The 20,293-nt window shown below is 35.2% G+C and overlaps 1 protein-coding gene across 6 annotated transcripts in view; it reads left to right on the forward strand.

Moving 5' to 3' along the window:
• Window positions 1-20,293, forward strand: part of Wnk (Wnk kinase) — a 202,527-nt gene that overhangs the window by 155,686 nt on the left and 26,548 nt on the right. For 5 of the 6 annotated variants that reach the window (XM_017609208.1, XM_017609212.1, XM_017609214.1 and 2 more), the window contains 4 exons: window positions 12,207-13,254; window positions 13,899-13,993; window positions 14,059-14,230; window positions 14,484-14,852. In XM_017609208.1, the coding sequence (XP_017464697.1) occupies window positions 12,207-13,254; window positions 13,899-13,993; window positions 14,059-14,230; window positions 14,484-14,852 (1,684 nt within the window). The remainder of the gene's footprint in view (window positions 1-12,206; window positions 13,255-13,898; window positions 13,994-14,058; window positions 14,231-14,483; window positions 14,853-20,293) is intronic. The other variant, XM_017609210.1, reaches the window with a different exon arrangement.

Consider the following 20,293-nt stretch of genomic DNA (forward strand, 5'->3'; position numbering starts at 1 on the left):
CATTATATGATATGACATCACATTATATGGCATGACATCACATTACTTCACATCACATGAAATGACATCGTATAACATGACATGGCATTACATGACGTGGCATCACATGATATGACATCATATGGTATGACATCATATGACATGACATCAAAGGATATGACAACACATGACATGACATCCTATCACATCACATAAAATCACGTCACATCTTATCACGTCATCGCACCTCATCTCATCTACGTGAATAGAAAAAGAAAAGGATATAAGCAAAGATGTGAAAGATAAAAACAAAGATGAAGACCAAGGTAAAGTTACCCATTTCAAAACCAAAAACACCGTTGGAAAGGTAATTTTCTTTAGATGAGGAGAGTTTTTATAGTTTCGAAATTGGATGAAAATCGTCATTTATAAATTTCCATATTTCTTTATGGTTGTTTTTGCAACCTGTTCAATTCAAGCGTTTCGCATTTTGTTTTACTTCGTATTTNTTTCGAAAAATGTGGAGATGTCAAAAGTAAAAATTTATAAAGGTATCCAAAGTTTTTACATTTTTGAGTTATCGAAATTTATCGAGCCATCGAATTTCACAGTTATCGAAATTGGTCGAGTTAACGAATTTTGTTGAGTTATCGAATTTTAGTGTTCTTGAAATTCATCGAACTATCGATATGTATTAAATCATTGAAATTTATCGATAAACTTGAATGTATCGGGTCAATTCCAAGTCCTGCCGAAGTTCTCCAAATACCTTCTCAGATAAAAAAAAAATGTTGTTACGTTTTAGCAGAAGATTTTCCGATTAGTTAATTTGTACCGTATAAGTTTTGCTACGTGTTAAGTTAGAAAACCTCTCCAAGGCTTCTAAAACTAGAAAAACTGTCGAATTTCGACAGTAACTGGCACTCTAGTATGCATTATTTTGGTTTTCAACCGAAACTGTGCATGTATGCATTACTTCGGGTTTTTCATATGCATTATCTCGCTTTTCAACCGAAACTGCATGTATATATTACTTCGTGTTTCACATATGCATTATTTCGGGTTTAAACCGAAACTATGCATGTATGCATTACTTCGTTTTTCACATATGCATTATTTCGGTTTTGAACCGAAATTGTGCATGTATGCATTATTTTGGTTTTTGTTATATGCATTATTTCGGTTTTCTAACGAAAGTGTGCATATGGATAATTTCGTTTTTTTTTTCTACTATGAATTATGTACTTCTACTTAGTAAGGGTTATAATCGCTAAGCGCGGCCGCCTACGCAGAAAGAAGATCTGCGCCAAAATACTTCCGCCGCCCCTTTTCCGGCAACACAGAAAGGAAAATTCTACTTAGTAAGGGTTATAATCGCTAAGCGCGGCCGCCTACGCAGAAAGAAGATCTGCGCCAAAATACTTCCGCCGCCCCTTTTCCGGCAACACAGAAAGGAAAATTCTACTTAGTAAGGGTTATAATCCCTAAGCACCGAAGGCCGCCTACGCGGAAAGAAGTTCGTTTTCATGTATGCACTACTTCGGTTTTTGTTTTATGCATTATTTCGGTTTTGAACCGGAGCTGGGCATATATGCATTACTTCGTTTTTCTTATATGCATTACTTCGGTTTTCAAACGAAAGTGTGCATATGCATAATTTCGGTTTTTCTAATATGCATTATTGCGGTTTTCAATTGAAACTGTGCATATATGCATTATTTCGTTTTTGTCATATGCATTATTTCGGCTTTCAACCGAAACTGTGCATATATGCACTATTAGGGTTTTTTTCGTATGCATTATTTCGGTTTTTTCATATGCATTATTTCGTATGCACAGTTTCCATATGCATAATTTCAGGGTGCCACATTTGGGACTACATTTGAAAAAAAAATTAGAGAATTTAAGACCCAATATTTTCAAAATGGCGACATTTATTTTTTATGGTTTTTAAAAGAAATTAATTTTTTTTTTGTAAACGAGGGATCTTGCTTTGTAAAGTTGAATTATTTTGTGAATAATTTCTGGTATTAAAAACTTAAATCGGATGAATGAAAAAAAAGTTATAACGATTTAAAAAAATAGTACCAAAAATCTTTAAGTCTTGTGTAACCGCCATTTTTCTAAATTTTCAAAAAATATTTAATGGTAATATTTTTCATAATATAGGTTTTGATTACACAGAAGATTAACCAAATCCCAATAAGTCATTGAAATGTCTGTGAGTTGACGTGGGATTCACCAAATATGACTTTGCTGACTGTTACTTCTGCTGTGCTAATTTTCGCAGTGTTATCGTTTAAAAGTTATTTATCCAGACTTAAATTGGATAGAAGACCCTTAACGCATTTAGAGGAAGTATATATTCCTACATTTCTTTCGATCAGTGACGTATAATTCGATGAAATCTTCAATGAAGTGAGCAGTGACAGTGATTTCAAAAGAATAGCGTGTACAAAGCCAAAAATTTTCATTCAAGAAGAATTAAATGATTTGAAAATCTGCAGAAGTATGTATATGCAGATTAAAAGAAAACACTTGTTGAGGTTAGGTGCAAAAGTGTCGTTCTATCGTACACAAGAGGAGAAAGCTTGCTTCTTTCACTCAGAAAATTATGTATTTTTTAACCGACTTCACAAAAAGGAGAAAGGTTATCATTCGTCTGATTTTTTTTTTATGTATGTTACCGCATAACTTTTGACCACGTTAACCGATTTCTATAGTTGTTTTTTTTTTAATGGAAAGGGGTTACCTCACAGGTGGTCCCATACCAATTTGATTTAAATCCGATGGATCATGAAGAAATTAACGATAAAGTTAAATTTTTATGAGAATTGAAGTCGGTTTTGTTTTTTGCTTCCTTTTAGCAATGTTATTGAGCTTTCTATCACGATTTTTTTGTAAGAAAAAAAATGGAAAAGCAACAAAATCTAAGTAACCTCTTGTCGCTTATCCATCTTCTTATTCAACCTACGCATATCAAGTGCGGCTGATTCTGTCCTAAAAGTCTTGTTAATATTTTTTTCGGGTGTGCGAGGGCAGAATACCGTAAATTCACATTTGTATATGCATATATAATTCGGGGCCCTATGAAATAAGATGTTAGACAAAAATGGGCAATGTTTTTCTTATGTAATGATAAAATTTCCTAGTCTGAGCACAAAAAGGAAACAAGCAAGAATTTTCCATGTCCTACAAATAAGAGCATCAATAAAGGGTTGTGATTTCTTAGGTTCAATGAACGATTTGGAACGACCTGCGTGGACCTATTTTGTTGAAGCTACTAAAAAATTGTCTAAGAAATGATCACCCCTATTGTGGAATACGAATTTTTTAATTTACGATTTCCCTCCGCAAAATATAAAAATGGAAGCCGGATTCTAAATTTCGCTATCGCTAAAATTTTATCAGAATTTTCGGCGATCTCCACAAATTGCGATTCTATCCTTGTCGGTAAAAATCGGCTTTTATCCCGCCATAGGAGGCGGTATGCATCAACGACAGATGTCAAAATTTGTTTACATTATAAATTGTGAAAATAAAAGTAAGTAATATCAAAAACAATAGCAGCCCCAATTTGGGTTATATTTTTATCCTGCAACGTAACCATAACTTTACAAAGACATACGCGCCGCTTCGCAAAAACCATTGATGAAAAGCTTGCGGATCCTTTGAGGAAATCCGTCCTCATATGCGAGAAAGGAGAGGAAAAGAACTTTCCAAATTTTGTGATTTCTTGCAACTTCCACATTTTTTGTTCAAGGTGAATAGAGCTCGTACATTTTTTTTAACAAATTAGTGTCAAAACAATCTGTATTCCTTCCAGGCGGAAAGTTTGAGCATAATGAAACTTTATGTGAAGTTAAAATTAAATGTTTTATAAAAACAGTAACGCATATGTGCGAGAAAATATGTAGTAAAAAGTTTTTTTTTTAGTTTAATAATTTCGATAAAGCCACTACAAGAAAACCATTTACATAAATACATAAATACAATAAAGCTCATCAAAATATTAAAGAAGCATACATTTTAGTTCTTTTGCCACTCTTTCGTTGACCTTTTACATTTTTTCTATTGATTACAAAGTTTATATAGTTGCGTCGTTTAAATGAACAACAATAGAAATATTAGCCCCGATTTGTTGATTAATGCAGCGTAATTTTTTAGCAATTTTAATATTAAACAAGTAAAGAAGGCTAAGCTCGGACAAAGCCGAACATTAAATACCCGGTGGTTATAGTTATATGTAAGTTGGCGGTACCAGCTCTCTTTTTCCAAAATCATATAATAATGTTTTTTCTTTTCAACCGATTTTTGTGAATTTCAATTTTGAGTAAATTAGCGTCCTTTAATTTCGAAATATCGAAGTTTCAGCATTTCTGAAATTTACCGTTATATGAAAAGTGCGCGTAGTTCCGATTTGAAACATTTTCAACGTCTTGCTTTTAATATGCCACGTACAATAACACTGGATCACTAATTTTAATTTGGTTTTTGTTCTCCAGTCTCCACTGTCCAATTTGTATGTAGAATCGCCTGTTGATTCTAAAAATCGAATTAATTTTTTATTCTATGGATACGTTTTCGAGATATTTTCCATTTACCGTTATTTAGCTTAAAACAAAAGGTGGTTCCACTTAGTCGCTTATATCTCACACTAATTTAACAAACTGAAAATGGAATACGACAAATGAAAGCTAACAAAATTTTCGATAAACCGTGTGTACATCACTTTCCGATAGTACTGAAAGTTTCTGACAAATTAATTAATCATTCAGGTTTATTTTATGAAAAAAAAATCAAATTTTAACAGGAGAAAAATTAAAAAACTAACAGGTTCTGTGTCAAATTCCTGCAATTGTGCTAAAGCCTGTTCTGTTACAGACAACTCAAGTTACTAATGAAAAAAATCGATGGATAAATAAAGGATGAGTGGTGAAATGAGTGAGCAAAGATTTGTTGTATGAGAAATGAGCAAAAAATAATGTTACTCGCACGCCATGTACACCTAAGTAGCACGAGTGGCACCCTGAAATTTTACATATGGAAACTGTGCATACGAAATAATGCATATGAAAAAACCGATATAATGTATACGAAAAAAACCGAAATAATGCATATATGCACAGTTTCGATTGAAACCCGAAATAATGCATATGAAAAAGCCGAAATATTGCATATATGCACAGTTTCGGTTGAAAACCGCAATAATGCATGTTAGAAAAACCGAAATTATGCATATGCACACTTTCGTTTGAAAACCAAAGTAATGCATATGAGAAAAACGAAGTAATTGTATGCATAATGTGACCAACTAATTCATAGCTCAAAGAAGTGCATAAACCGAAAACCAAAAATAGTATGAAAGTAATGAGAAGATGGTAAAAGCAGAATATACAAAAACGGGAACAGTGTACAAATTCAACAAATAAATTTTATCAATTAAAAATCTATACTATTTATTATTCTAAGACAAGGCGCTTATTCCCAGTGATCTACTAATCGTAATCAAATTAAAGTGATCGATCTGAAACTTTGCACGAACATTTCAGTTTTAAAAATCATTAGGCCACTTTTAAATATTTTCGTGGAAAAATTTTTAAAGTTTTACATTGAACAAAGCACTCTGAATATGGAGTAAAAAAGGACGCCCACAGCAACACCTTGAAAGAGCGTCGTCGGAGCACTCCGGCACACCTCGAATGAATGTTTTCGGAACGCTCCGAATAAGGAGTGAGAGTCAAAGTGGTTTTTTTGTTATCTTGTTTTTTTTTTAGTCTGAATTGAAAAACAAATTTTCACAAGAAGAAACTGATCGTCGTTTTCGAATAAACGAATAAATAATTTTTTAATTTACCGTTTTTTTTATAAAGAAATGAAAAATCTTTAATACTTATTAATTAAAAACAAAATGAAGAACATTTTGAATAACCGTAAAGCCCCCTTTTCGGTCTATTATCGGACTCCGGTGGTATGCTGGGAACAATGTTTTTGAACAATTTAATTATTTTATTTTCAATTTTACGTACATATATGATTTTGAAATGCTGGAAAACTTAAGAGTCATTGCCGACGAAGTGTTTTAAATAAATGTGAGATTATTTCAAAATTATTTTGCGAGTTAGAGAAAGCCGAGAACTCTCCCCAGACTCAAAAATTACGATAAGTATTTATAAGAGTCTAGTTTGCGAGATGTAAATTTAGTCGGTCGTTCAACCTCAGCCTGGTGTAAGTAATCAAAACCACTCGAAGCATTATGCAATTTCGTTAGTAAGGAAATGGTTAATATGTTGCCCGGATGAGAAAATTTGTACTACGGCATCGATACTGTCGTTTCTGAATATCCACAGGAGCAAGTAAGATTCGCCACAGAAATTTTAAGCTCTCTAACACCTTTTAATTTTTCGTGATTGAGTAGCCATTTATAATGAAATTTATCAGCTAGAGAAGTGAAGTGATTGAAAGCCATTTATAATGAAATTTATCAGCTAGAGAAGTGAAGTGATTGAAAGTCATAATTTATGTGTTGTTATATGAGTACCTTTTTTAACTGAGATGACTAACCTTTTGAAATTTTTCGAAATTTAAACTTAAAAGGTAGTACCAAGGCATATCAAACCGGTATTCGAGCAAAAACAACATTTATGTGGATGCTTTCAATTTCCAGACAACCGGTCAGGTACGAGCATGATTTTTAATTTCGACCAAACTCAAATACATTGTTTGTTGGTCCAAATAATGAGACACGTATTTTTTCTTTTGGCTCGGAAAAATTTTTCGGCCGAATTAAACGCGATTTTGTTTTNCAAAAACAAAATCGCGTTTAATTCGGCCGAAAAAATTTTCCGAGACAAAAGAAAAAATACGTGTCTCATTATTTGGACCAACAAACAATGTATTTGAGTTTGGTCGAAATTAAAAATCATGCTCGTACCTGACCGGTTGTCTGGAAATGGAAAGCATCTGTGTATTTTGTTGTTGCTTGTCTTATCTAAAGTGTCAAAAAATGCTCTGATTTTGAGTAAAAACTAAAAATTAAATTTGGAAAGAAATTGGTGCGACTTTCTTTGTTAGACATCTTTTTTAAGGCCCAGTAATCAGCGTTTGTGCTGCGGAGTTATGCTGCATTTACAGGAGACGATTTTCTAGGCGATTCAACATTGCTCAAAAAAATCGCTCGTGTAAATGTCTCAAAGTAGACAGCAAGTCAACTTTTGCAGGCGATTATCGCCTGTCAAAAAATCGCCTCATATAAAGGCATCTTTAGTTGAACGTCCCAAACGTTGCTTTTCAATGCTTGTTTTGCATGGGGAAAAGGTTCACATGCAAAAAGATTTTGACAATTTATATTTTTTGTGAGAAGAAATTAAAAATATTTGACATTTTAGAGGCCGAATAATAATAAAAAAAAAAATAAGTTGCTCTGCTGATACTCCCTGTTCACTGTGCCTTGGGTAGTACAAAACATTGTAAAGAAGTACATTGGACTGTACTCCGAAGTACAAAGTACAACGGCTCAAATAGAGCTACTGTACTTCCGACAGAAATACGGTTGGTCACATTATGTATACATGCACAGTTTCGACTCAAAACCGAAGTAATGCATATCAGAAAAATGAAGTAATGCATACATGCACAGTTTCGGTTCAAAACCGAAATAATGCATATGACAAAACCGAAATGGTGCATACATGAAAACGAACTTCTTTCTTTGTAGGCAGCCTCCGGCCGCGCTTAGCGGTTATAACCCTTACAAATAGAATTACCCTTTCTATGTTACCAGAAAAAAGTTGCGGAAGCATTTTTGAGCAGAACTACTTTTTGCGTAGGCGACCTTCGGCCGCGGTTAGGGATTATAACCCTTACTAAGTAGAATTCTCCTCTCTGTTTTGCCGGAAAAGAAGGGCGGAAGTATTTTTGCGCATACCTTTTTGCGTAGGCGGCCTTTGGCCCCGCTTAGGGATTATAACCCTTACTAAGTAGAGTTCTCCTTTCTGTGTTGATGGAAAAGGGGGGTGGAATTATTTTTGCGTGGGCGGCCTTTGGCCTAGTGATTATAACCGTTACTAAGTAGAAGTAATTTGAAAAAAAATTAAACTATTCATATGCACACTTTGAAAACCGAAATTATGCATATGTGAAAAACTAAGTAATGCATACATGCACAGTTTCAGTTGACCACAGAAATAATGCATATGAAAACCCCGAAGTAATGCATACATGCACAGTTTCGGTTGAAAGCTGAAATAATGCATATGGGAAAATACCGAAATTATGCATATGCATACTTTCGATTTAAAAGCGAAATAATGCGTATGAAAAAAACCGAGTAATGCTTACATGCACAGTTTCGGTTGAAAACAAAGTTGACACAGAACCTGTTATTTTTTAATTTTTCTTCTGTTAAAGTGTTTTTTTTTTAATATTTTTATCAATGGGAATGGGTCGAAATTTCAGACTTTGGTATCGATACTGAGTACTCATTCTAGCATCGAGCTCATGGTATCGATACTCTAAAAGTATCAGGGAAAAAGTATCGATACTACCCATTAAATTTCGTTAAGGGTGTTCTCGAGAACCTGTTTGGATTCGGTTTTTTTTTTATATTACATAGATTTATAAATCGTCTGCGTATATGCAGATGCGATTATTATTTGAGAGGATTGAATTGAGTTCATTAAAAGCTATGGAAAATAGAACAACTGAAAGGGGTGAACCTTGCGGAATACCATTGACCAAGGGTTAAAGGCTAGAGTAGATGCCGTTTACTCTTACACGGATTTTACGGAGAAATGCTTTTACAAAACCAAAAATTATTGGACCAACTTTCCATTGGTGTAGGGTTTTTAGGATAACGTGGGATCATATCCTGTCGAATGCTTTCTCAAAGTCAATTGATAAGATTGATGTGTGGTTCCGTCTTTACAGAGCTTTTGAATCAATGTGCAGCAGAGCGTCAATTCATCCTTTACCAGGTCTAAACCACTTGGTTGGATGAGACGAGCTTCATCTTTTCCGTGTACCAGAGCAAACGCGTGTCTATTATTTTCTCAACTAATTTCGAAAGACACGAGATTAGCGAGATGGGACGGTACGATCCAGCCAGTTGGTTGTTTTTTGAGGTTTTGGAATAGGGATGATAGTGGCTGCTTTTAGCTTTGAGGGATGCCACCTGTGGAAAATACGTTGTTGTAAAGTATCAACAGTCTTGTTTTTGTTTAGGTGCTTAATCATGTTGTATGATATACGATCGAAACCGGGTGTTTTCACTTTGGTTGTTTTTAAAGTACAAAGCAGTTCGTATATTGTTATTTAGGCTTCCATTTCCCTTGGACTTTTTGGGGTAGTTTGATTGGGAACTTGTTGCAGAGATTTTGCTTGTCTGTACTGATCCGGAAATGAGTACTCTGACCAGTTCTGGGCAAAATGGTGAGCTATTAGCTAGGGATGAGTAATTAAATGTTGAGGAGATTAAATTGCTGTTATTGAATATTATGTGTTCTGTAGTGATGTGTTAACGTTAATTGTTTTTGCAAAATATTCAAAACTGATTTTCTTTTGTTGCCTCATTTCTCTGCGAAAAATTGCATTTCTTCTTTTGTATTCTAAAAGGTTTAGTTGTGTTGGGTATCTACGGAAAGTGTGCCATCTTTTCACTTCGCAAGATAGATAGCGCATTATAATATTGTTAAATTTATAGTAGAGGAGCCCACGATGCTAAATCGGGATTTACTCGAGCGTCATTTTGACCTATTGGATTTTGAAGATTATGTGATGGGAAGAAAAAAGGTCATGTGATGTTTTTCCTTCTAGCGGTGGGTGGCGGATCGACAGGCTTCCAAAAATGTAAAAAAAAAAAACAGTTACATGGATTAACTCGAGCGCGTTAGATTTGGTAGTGACGGACGTGTTTCTGATGACGGATATATGCCAATCTGCCGGTTTGCATGGTGGGGTTGGGCGTACGGAAGAGTCAAAAATGCTTGACAAAAAAATTTACTCGATCGCGTCAGATATTCATAAGGGATGTTAAATGGGCCCGAACGAACCTCCCATTCAATAATCTGACGATTCAGATGTGAAGCAGGCTCATGGCGTCTTCTTGAAGATGCAAAAAAAAATTGTCTTTGGATTTACTCGAGCGCGTCAGATTTTCATACAGAAGGTTCATCTCGATGCCCCGGTCGCACAATGGGACTATAGCGGCCAAAAGTAGTAAAAACGGGTTAGCGAATTCTGAAAAAGTAATTACGCAAATACATAGTAAAATATCCAGCTAATCCAAACCAAAAAGAATTTTTGATGGAAATGCATATTTTCAATCATGACACGAGCTCAAAGTAGGAACAATGTGAAAAAATAACTTTATAAGAAAAAATTTTGATTTTGTCGCAAGTAATTTGAATTAATTTTTCCACATGTACGCATATATAAAAAGCCTGTCCGATTGATGAGCAGTTTTTGAATATGTCTGTGGTCAAACATTGCTTAAAATTTTTATAAATCTTTTGAAATGTATAAAATAGTTTACTTTGAAATTCTACAGTGTTTGTTATTTTGTAGATGGTATGTACATGGCATGTTGAATGCTTATTATTCGGGTTTTAAACACTTTCCATAGTCTTTTCAAAAATAGCTTTTCTAGAAGAACTAGTCAGAACTGGTAACAGGGATATAGGGCGATAACCTTCGCTTCTATTTTGATTCTTTCCAGGTTTTGGTATTGGCGCTAGTATGGCATGTTTCAAGTCATGAGGGTATACTCCTGTTCTAAGAATTTGACTGTATAACTCACATAAACGATTTTTAAGGGAAGGTGAAGCGTTTTTGATCATCCTATAGGGTTTTTGATCATCCTATAGGTGATTTTGTCATGACCGGGCGTGGTGCCTTTGAGGCCTTTTAGTGTTAGATTTAGTTCTATAAGCGTTACTTCTTCTAGTATGTAGTTGTTTACGTTGTTACCTTCTTGCATTTGGTTAATGTTTATTTGCCTTCTCTTAACTAGTTCAGGACTGAATTGTCTATTTAATCCTATCGAACTCCATACAGTGGCAAAGTTGTTTGCTATTTGCTGTGGGTGATTGATTACTTTATTATTTACAAAAATGTGTGGAAAATTTGGTGTTTTATGAGATTTAATGGTTTTCAACTTTCTCCATAAGTTTTTTGTGTCGATAGTTGGGTTTAATAAATTAACGTATCTCTTCCAGGTATCTTGTTTTGCTTGTTCGCATGCCCTCCTTACTTGTGCACATGCTCTTTTATAGCTTAAAACTCGTGTGAAAGTTCCTCTCTCTTTTAGCTTTTTTTAGGCTTTGTTGTTTAGGCTTATCAACCTGCTTATTTCGCTATTGAACGAAACGGGGGAGTTTCTTTCTTTTGGTGGTTTGCAAGTTGGCATGGATTCGTTAGCTGATTTTCGTATAATTCTTTTGATTTTATATATTTTTTGCGTTACGTGGCAGTCTGAGAGAATTATTCTCTACTTTTGGTAGCATCGTTAGCGTCATGATGCGCCTCAAACGACTTCGAAAGGACAGTTTCATTAGAATATACTCCTAGTGTGGTGGGATTGTAAGTAATTGGTGTTTCTTGAGCTCCTACCAACGAACGGAATTATCGATTCGGAGGAGTATTGTCGGATATTGGGAGGTTTGAACGACTATATCATTCGAAACACACGTCGCAAACGAGGTGTTTTCCAAAACGACAACATGCTACCACATACATCTTCGGCGACACTTCGTAAAGTATTGGACTTGGGATGGAATGTCATGTCACATCCATCATAATCGCCTGACATTGCAACGTCAGACAACTTATTTCACTTTATTAGAAACCCCTTGTGTGTTATAAAGTTATATTGAGACGAGTCAATAAATCTGTACGAACGGTAAATTATGAAGCTTGTCGAAAGGTGGCAAAAGGTCTTCGAACAAAGCGAATAATATACCATTGATTGAACTTTAATCTTTATATGCATAAACAAATAAATTTTAAAAATATTCAAAAAGTACTCAATGACTTTCTCCACCCAATACCAAAATTTCGCATCAAGTATCAATTGAAAAAACCACGGTAAATAGCAATCAAAAATTTAACTGAAAACTGCAATTTGGATGCATACTCAGGTTTTAGATTAAAGGTATTTAACAGTTTACTATAAAGGATCAGCGGAAAGCCAAAGTTAATTATGTTCTTTTTTCGTTTATGTTGTGTATTAGGCAAAAGGCGTCACATCAGCCCAAGTTACAAATATTAAACCCCCTGAGGACCAGCGTAATGCGAGAAAAATATCGCGGTTCAGTGTGAGTAGAGTTCAAGAGCAAAAGGGTGGAGGAGGCAGTGGAAATAATAACGATGTTCCAACGACTCCTCCAATTGGGATGGAATCGCAAAAACTGCGTATTGATTTGCAGGCAATTGCTCAACAAACCGTTAGTCAAACTAAAGGTAGCCTCGTTAATACGCCGACCGAAGCTTCTCACATTCCGGGACAATATGTTGCTATAACTAACGCAGTTAGTGGTAGTATAAATACTACTAATTCGGCGCAACCACTTATATGCCCTCAATCACTGCAACAACAAAATCTTACACAGTTACAGCTTGCTCCGGCTCCGCAAACTTATTTGCATCAACAGATTCCTAATCAGTTATTACAACAGCAACAATTTTTGCAACAGCTACTTTTGCAGAAGCAAGCAGCTACACCAACATTGCAGCCACAGCAAAACGTCCTTACAAGCTTCAGTCCGATACAACAAAACTTATTACAACAACAACTCTTACAGCAATTGAAAACACCTCAGCAACAGCAGCAACAACCGTCACCGGTTAATCAAAGCGTCCCACCACAGCAGCAGCAAGCACCTCTCAGTGTGCAAAACCAGCAAATTCCTCAGCAAGTACCAAATCAGAATCAACCACAGACACAAACACTTCCGTCGCAGCTGTCAAACAATCAACAGAAAACTACAAATGCACAGACGCAAAATCAACAGCAAATTCAAATGCAACAGCAAATTGCAAATCAACAAATGCACATTGCAAACCAACAGCAAGTTCAAAATCTTCAGCATTATCAGAGCCAGCAAATTACTCACAATAAACTGCAAGCTCCGAATCAACAAGCTCACAACCAGCAAACTCAAGTTCATCAGCAGCAGGTTCCAAGCCAACAACAATCTCAGAACCAACCACAGCAAGCTACGCAGCAGCAGCATATTGTGGCTCAGCAATCGCAGGCATCCACATATTCTAGTACTGAAAGTATGTTGAAACAGAATACCATTATTTCTCAAAACATTCGCACACCAGCGCGCTATTGGTGGCGTCAATATTAATGTTATAATAACCCTTATTATTAGGTGCATTCTTTTGCAACCGCGCTACAAAAGAACACTCGGTAAAGTTGCGAGATACATGAAACGCAACAACAAATCTGAGTTCAGGTAGGTCAGTAAAAACTAGCGACTTGAAGCGTAATGTTGTTAAATGAAAAAACAGGGTTGCTTAATCAGTTTAAAGAAAATTTTATCCGAGTAGTGCGTTCTTTGCCGATCGTTTACAAAAGTATGCACCTATTACGCTAACGACTCGAATAATATTGATCGTGCCAAATTGGCATCAGCGGTCTCGATTTCTATTTTGGAATCTGCAAATTTATATTGTTGCTAACGTTGGTCGTCGCTAGAACTTGATAAAAAATTGTTTGCCAAAAAACCAAAAACAATGGAAACTTCACAAATATCAAATATGTATATTTTTTCATTCAAATTATCGATTCAACAATAGCCCAGATTTTCGAGCGATGTTAAAAATAAAGAACTATCGCTATCGCATTGGTGTACATACATTTTATTTTTTAATTACACATTGTTTGGTATTTTGTATACGGAATTTTAAATTTCAAGTTTCAGATGCTTCTGTACTAATGCCCGCAACAACAGAGGAGCCAGTTTCTTTAGCTGCTACCCATCCCCAATTGCTACCAACTGTGATTCAATCTGTAAGAATTGTTAGGTTATTTCATATTTACGGGTCGGCCTGAATTGATCTCGTTTTTAACTATAGGATATCAAACACAACCTTGACTCCTTGGTGAACCAACTGTGCAATTTGCGGCTAAGAACGAACCAACATCAGCGACTTCTTCTACTGAGGCAGCGCCAATTGATAGAGGAAGACGAACTACGTCTCAAGCACTATGTTGAGTACGAAAAATTCCAAAAGGCATTGCGCCAAAGTAAGTGCATAAGTTTGTTAGATTTGAAACATTTTAAAGGTAGCACTACTGGTGCTAGATGTACAAAAAAATTTACTCTGCCTAATATTATATTAAATAGTTGTTACCTTACGTTTTATGATAACAAAACAGTGCTGCTGCCTTTTGGTGAAGTTACTATTTGATTGCTTCAATTTTTTAACTTACTATTTTTATTATTACATTATATTTATATTATAACTTACTATTTTTTTCTATATAAACTAAATTTCAGTTGGAGAAACTCAACCTCAGGTAGTTTACGTGCAACCAGCAACATCACAGCATGGATTTGTCAATTTGGGAACTGGAAACTTTTTACCGCAGCTTCATAGTATGAAACCTTTTACAAATCTACAGTCAACATATGCGATAGGAATCAACCAAACACAACCGATTCAACAACAAGTTCTTTCTCAACTGCCTATGCAGCAACAACAATCGCAGCCACCGCCGCCAATTCAAATGGGTCTATATTCAAAACAAGCAACTGTTACATCAACAGCATGCAACAGTATTAGCCAAGAGCAATTTGCTCAGCAACAGCAGAATATACAAAAGATATTACCCCAATCGTTAACCAATAGTGGAAATAATATGCAATGTAGGTAGCAATTTCCCAAAACATGTAACCATTTTAAGGGTAATATGTATTATCATTGCATTGTCAAAAAACAGCATAAAAAGTAACATTTAACAATTCAAGGTAAGGTCTAAAAGATGTTGCTCTAAAGATGACTGCGCATGCCAAAAGATGATTTTTGATTTCACTTTAAAGCCGGATCTCCTAGCTTCACTTGCAATTAGGTCACTCAAAAGTAAAAAAAAGCATGATATGTTGATGCCAAATATAGGCTCCTATTATTTTGCACTAAAACCGTTTGTCGGTTTGGGTTGGGACCAAAAAACTTTGCTAATTGTTTCTCTCCTTTTGGGTCTGAGCTCTTTTAAACGCGTCGCCGGGCTCCATATCTGAAGTGTACTCTGGACATCAGATTTCCGTTTTCGTCTCTACAGGAAACAGCGCCGGTATTGAAACCATTTGATTGCAGCCTTATTTTCTGATAAAATTTTCAAGCCGCATTTGATCTCTTTTCATTAGTTTCATATATGTTGCTGAGGATTAAGGAAATGCAGTACAAGGTGTCTAGCCCGTAGTCCCTCAAAATCTTGGACAGCTTTAGAGAAAATGTTGAGATGACTGATTCTCCACGCCCCTTAATACCTATCGAACAGTTCACAGTGGGAAAAAGGGTTGCTGTGGACAAATCAATTTTGAGAGCCCAAATATGAACCGATTTCATGTTTCTTTTTTTAAATAAGCGATAATTAAATTTCGCGTCCATCTATCCGTGGCAATTTTTTAAAAAAACTCTTGATTTTTATTTATTTATGTTGAAAAATGAAAGAAAGAAATTGTTTACGTTTGAATGCTTCCAATTTTTTTTAAAATACTCGAAATTAATTTCAAATGCCTGCAATTATTTAAAAAATTATTCATAAAAATTTTTCCATAGGATGCATTTAATTAGAAAATGTTTTTAATTTGCCATCTATACTGATATATATTTTGAAAGCCGTTGTTTTCATTTCAAGGTACGGTCTAAAAGACGTTACTCTAAAGATGACTGCGCATACCAAAAGATGATTTTTGATTTCACTTTAAAGCCGGATCTCCTAGCTTCACTTGCAATTAGGTCACTCAAAAGTAAAAAAAGCATGATATTTTGATGCCAAATATAGGTTCCTATTATTTTGCACTAAAACCGTTTGTCGGTTTGGGTTGGGACCAAAAAACTTTGCTAATTGTTTCTCTCATTTGGGGTCTGAGCTCTTTTAAACGCGCCGCCGGGCTCCATATCTCAAATGTACTCTGGACATCAGATTTCCGTTTTCGTCTCTACAGGAAACAGCGCCGGTATTGAAACCATTTGATTGCAGCCTTATTTTCTGATAAAATTTTCAAGCCGCATTTGATGTCTTTTCATTAGTTTCATATATGTTGCTGAGTACAAGGTGTCTAGCCCGTAGTCCCTCAAAATCTTGGACAGCTTTAGAGAAAATGTTGAGATGACTGATTCTCCACGCCCCTTAATACCTATCGAACAGTTCACAGTGGGGAAAAAAGGGTTGCTGTTAACAAATCAATTTTGAGAGCCCAAATATGAACCTATTTCATGTTTCTGTTTTTAAATAAGAGATAATTAAATTTCGCGTCCATCTATCCGTGGCGATTTTTTAAAAAAGCTCTTGATTTTTAACCGACTTCCAAAAAAGGAGGAGGTTATCAGTTCGTCGGAATATATATATATTTTTTTTTTGTTTTTTTATGTATGTTACCGCATAACTTTGGACCGCGTCAACCGATTTCAATAATTCTTTTTGCAACGGAAAGGTAGTGTCTCAGAGGTGGTCCCATATTAATTTGGTTTAGATCCGATCATTGGATCATGAAATATATAGATATATATATATTTTTTTTTAAGTCGCTTTTTTTTTGCTAAAAATTACTTGTTATTTATTTATGTTAAAAAATGAAAAAAAAATTGTATACGTTTGAATGCTCGAAATTAATTTCAAATGTCTGCAATTATTTCAAAAATTATTCATAGACATTTTCCCATAGGATGCATTTAATTAGAAAATGTTTTTAATTTGCCATCTATACTGATATATATTTTGAAATCCGTTGTTTTCTAATCGAAAAATTTGAGAAAAACTGTTCCGTTATTTTTGAAATTTTGGACATCTACTCTAGACCCCCAAAGGATGATAATAGAGGAAAAATAATTTCTATATATCAAGGGGATGTAGCACCTCCCGTACAAACTGAAGTTTTCACACAACATATCTCTGGAAGTATTCATCGTAGAGTCCTGCAACTTAGTATAGAGATATATACTATTTGTTAGTTGTGCCGGCTCGTGGTCAAATGGTTTTAGAAATTTTTTTAATTAAAACACATGATTTGAAATTTTCCCAATATATTTCGGTTACACCGTGGTAACCGTCTTCAGGGCAAACTATTGACAACAAAAAACGTAAAATACATATAATATGACAATTTACAATAATTAAACACTAAATACATACATTGATTACATGTCTGCTCCGTGTGACATGGAGTTTTTGTACTGTTTTCTTGTTTGCCAGTAAGTGTCGATATAGGTGAGCGCAATTATCAGTGTCCGTTTTGTAGTTCAGTCGTATGTTTGTCGGTGTGTTTATTATGTGGAGCATTTATAAGATAAAGCGCTTGTTATAGTGTTGCTCTTGTTGGAGAATCGTTTCTCCGTCGAAGTTCGGTGAGTGACCGCTGGTAGCACATTGACCATTAGGGCTGTATTTGGAAATTTACATTCTGACATTGTTTAAAGCCAGATTTATGTTGTGATAGCCTTTTTTAAATTTAGATTTTGTTGTGCCTACATATACGCTGTTGCAAGACTCGTTGCTTCTTCCGTTGCATGGGATTTTATAAATTACGTTGCTTTTTTCAGTTATGGGTATTTTTGATTTGGTTCTGTTAAATATGTTTTTTAGTGTGTTCGTTGGCTTGTGGGCTATTTTTATTTTTTCTTTATTGTAGCAGGTCTGAATTTGCTAAGCGCTCTGATAAATGGGGGACATAAGTTTGCTAATTTAGATCTTCTTTACTAATGTTTTTATTATGTGCTCCGGAAAGTCCATGTTTTTTAATAATATTTTTATTTCATTCTCCATCTCTTTATGGTACGTTTCATCTGATATTTGTAGCATTCGTCGTATACACCGCATTGCTGTATTCATTATCATCGTCTTGGGGTGTTTAGAATAGAAGTTGATAATTCGTCCTGACGATGTTGGCTTCTTGTACCACTTTAACTTTAATTGGTTTCCTCATTTGATTATAATGGAGTCAAGATAAGCTAATTTTCCGTCATCTCCTAGTTCTATTGTGAATTTAATATTTCTGTCAAAAGAATTTAGTGCGTCAAGTGTGTTTTGTATTTCATTTGCGTGTATTATAGCAAATAAGTCATCAACATATTTTGTAAGTAATCTTGGTGTTCGTCGTAATTTCTTGATCGTGCTACCCAAAAGTTCTTCCATTATTATATCGGCGATGACTGGGGAGGCAGCAGATCCCATCGGCATACCTTTTAATTGTGTCTATATCGTGTCTTTAAATTTGAAATACCTATTTTCTTGTGTACTAAAACAAACAAACTGAATTTCTCTCATTAGAATGTGTATCGGGTGTGAGAAACTCAGTTTGTGTGGGAGGTGCCACGCCCCGTTTTTCATAACTCCCATTTTTTCCGTGAGTTTGGCGTTGATATTATATATCTCTGTACTAAGTTGCAGCACTCTACGATGAATACTTCCAGAGATATGTTGTGTGAAAAGTTCAGTTTGTATGGGAGGTGCCACGCCCCCTTGATATATCGAAATTGCTTTTCATCTATTATCATCCCTGCATAGTCTGGGGTCGATGTCCAAAATTTCAAAAATATAGGTACAGCTGTTTTCGAGTTTTTCGAACAGAAAAGAACGGCTTTCAAAATATATATTAGTATAGATAACAAATGAAATGCATCTTTTAATTAAAAGTATCCTTTGGAAAAATGTTTTTGAATAATTTTTCAAATAATTACAGACATTTGAAATCAATTTCAAGTATTTTCCAAAAAAGTGGAAGCATTCAAACGTAAACATTTTTTTCTTCCATTTTTCAACATAAATAAATAAAAAACTAGAGCTTTTTTAAAAAATCGCCATGGATAGATGGACGCGAAATTTATTTATCTCTTATTTAACACAAAGAAACATGAAATCGGTTCATATTTGCGCTCTCAAAATTGATTTGTCCACAGCACCCTTTTTTGCCTCATTGTGGAGTTTCCGGTGAAAGCACTCACCAGGATTGAGAGGTTTTGTGAGCCTAAGGGGATTCCTTGACCGTCTTCGGTTTTCTAGTTAACTCATCCGCATCGAAATTTCTTGCACTCCTATTAAGGTGTCTATATAAGGGCGGTATTGTCACTAGCGAAGCGAATGAATTTGGCAAATCGAACGGTTTGGCGAAGCGAATGGATTGGCGGACGCAACTTAAAGATACATTAAGAGTGTTCTCTTTTACCAGCTTGTGCAAGTTCGTTGCATCGCGAACACTTTTAATACCTTCTCTTCCTTTTAATTCGCTTCTCCAAACCGTTCGCTCGCCTAAATCATTCGCTTCGCAAGTGATAATACCACCCTAAGGTCTAGCTAGAAAATAATTAGACGCAACTGAAAGAGAAGTCAGATATTCCCCGCTAGCTTGCAGAGGAGCATATTTGAGCCTCTGACTTAACCTGGGAGAGATGTGTGAGATTTTACATCGTTCTAAACGTGATTATCTTCCTACTTTGTTGTTGTTGTAGCAGCATACAAGCTCCCCAAAGAGTTTTTGGGGAGTGTTGCTGGAGTGACAGTCCTTGGCCAAATATAAATCTGGGTTGTTCCGGTTACGTAGACCCGACTGTCGTGGGAACGATCTTTCTACTTTCTTCAAGTCTGCTTTGAACATACAGTGGCCTTCACGTAAATAGAACACATTTATTTTGTACGATATTCACAATGAATGTTTTACGTGATATATTTCTTCATTAGTTTTTATAAAAACCATATACGTCAAAGTTTAAAACTTTGTGCACATTCAGGAAAATTAACTAATTTCAAAACAATGTCATCACTATCAGGCAGGTTCTGCAATTCACTTCCGAGTGAATTTCGACTCCTGCCAATTTGAATTCAAAGCGAATAAGATTGAAATTCACTCGGTAGTGAATTGCAGAACCTGCATGAATTTACAACTTTTTATTCCGAATTTTTAGAAGCATTGGGTATGCAGTTTTTCAGCTAATTCAGTTTAGTATCCTATACCCGCCCCCGCGTTTTTTAGAGTTATGCAAAACGATAAAAAGATGTTATTTATATATTCTATTTCTGCTCTCGTTTTACTACATCTATACATCTGTGTTCGTATGGAAAAGTAGCTTATGTCGAAAGGCTGGCTTTAGT

The sequence above is a fragment of the Rhagoletis zephyria genome, unplaced genomic scaffold, assembly GCF_001687245.7.
Source record: "Rhagoletis zephyria isolate East Lansing unplaced genomic scaffold, Rhagoletis_zephyria_1.1 Rzeph_scaffold_00202, whole genome shotgun sequence".
Lineage (NCBI taxonomy): Eukaryota > Metazoa > Arthropoda > Insecta > Diptera > Tephritidae > Rhagoletis > Rhagoletis zephyria.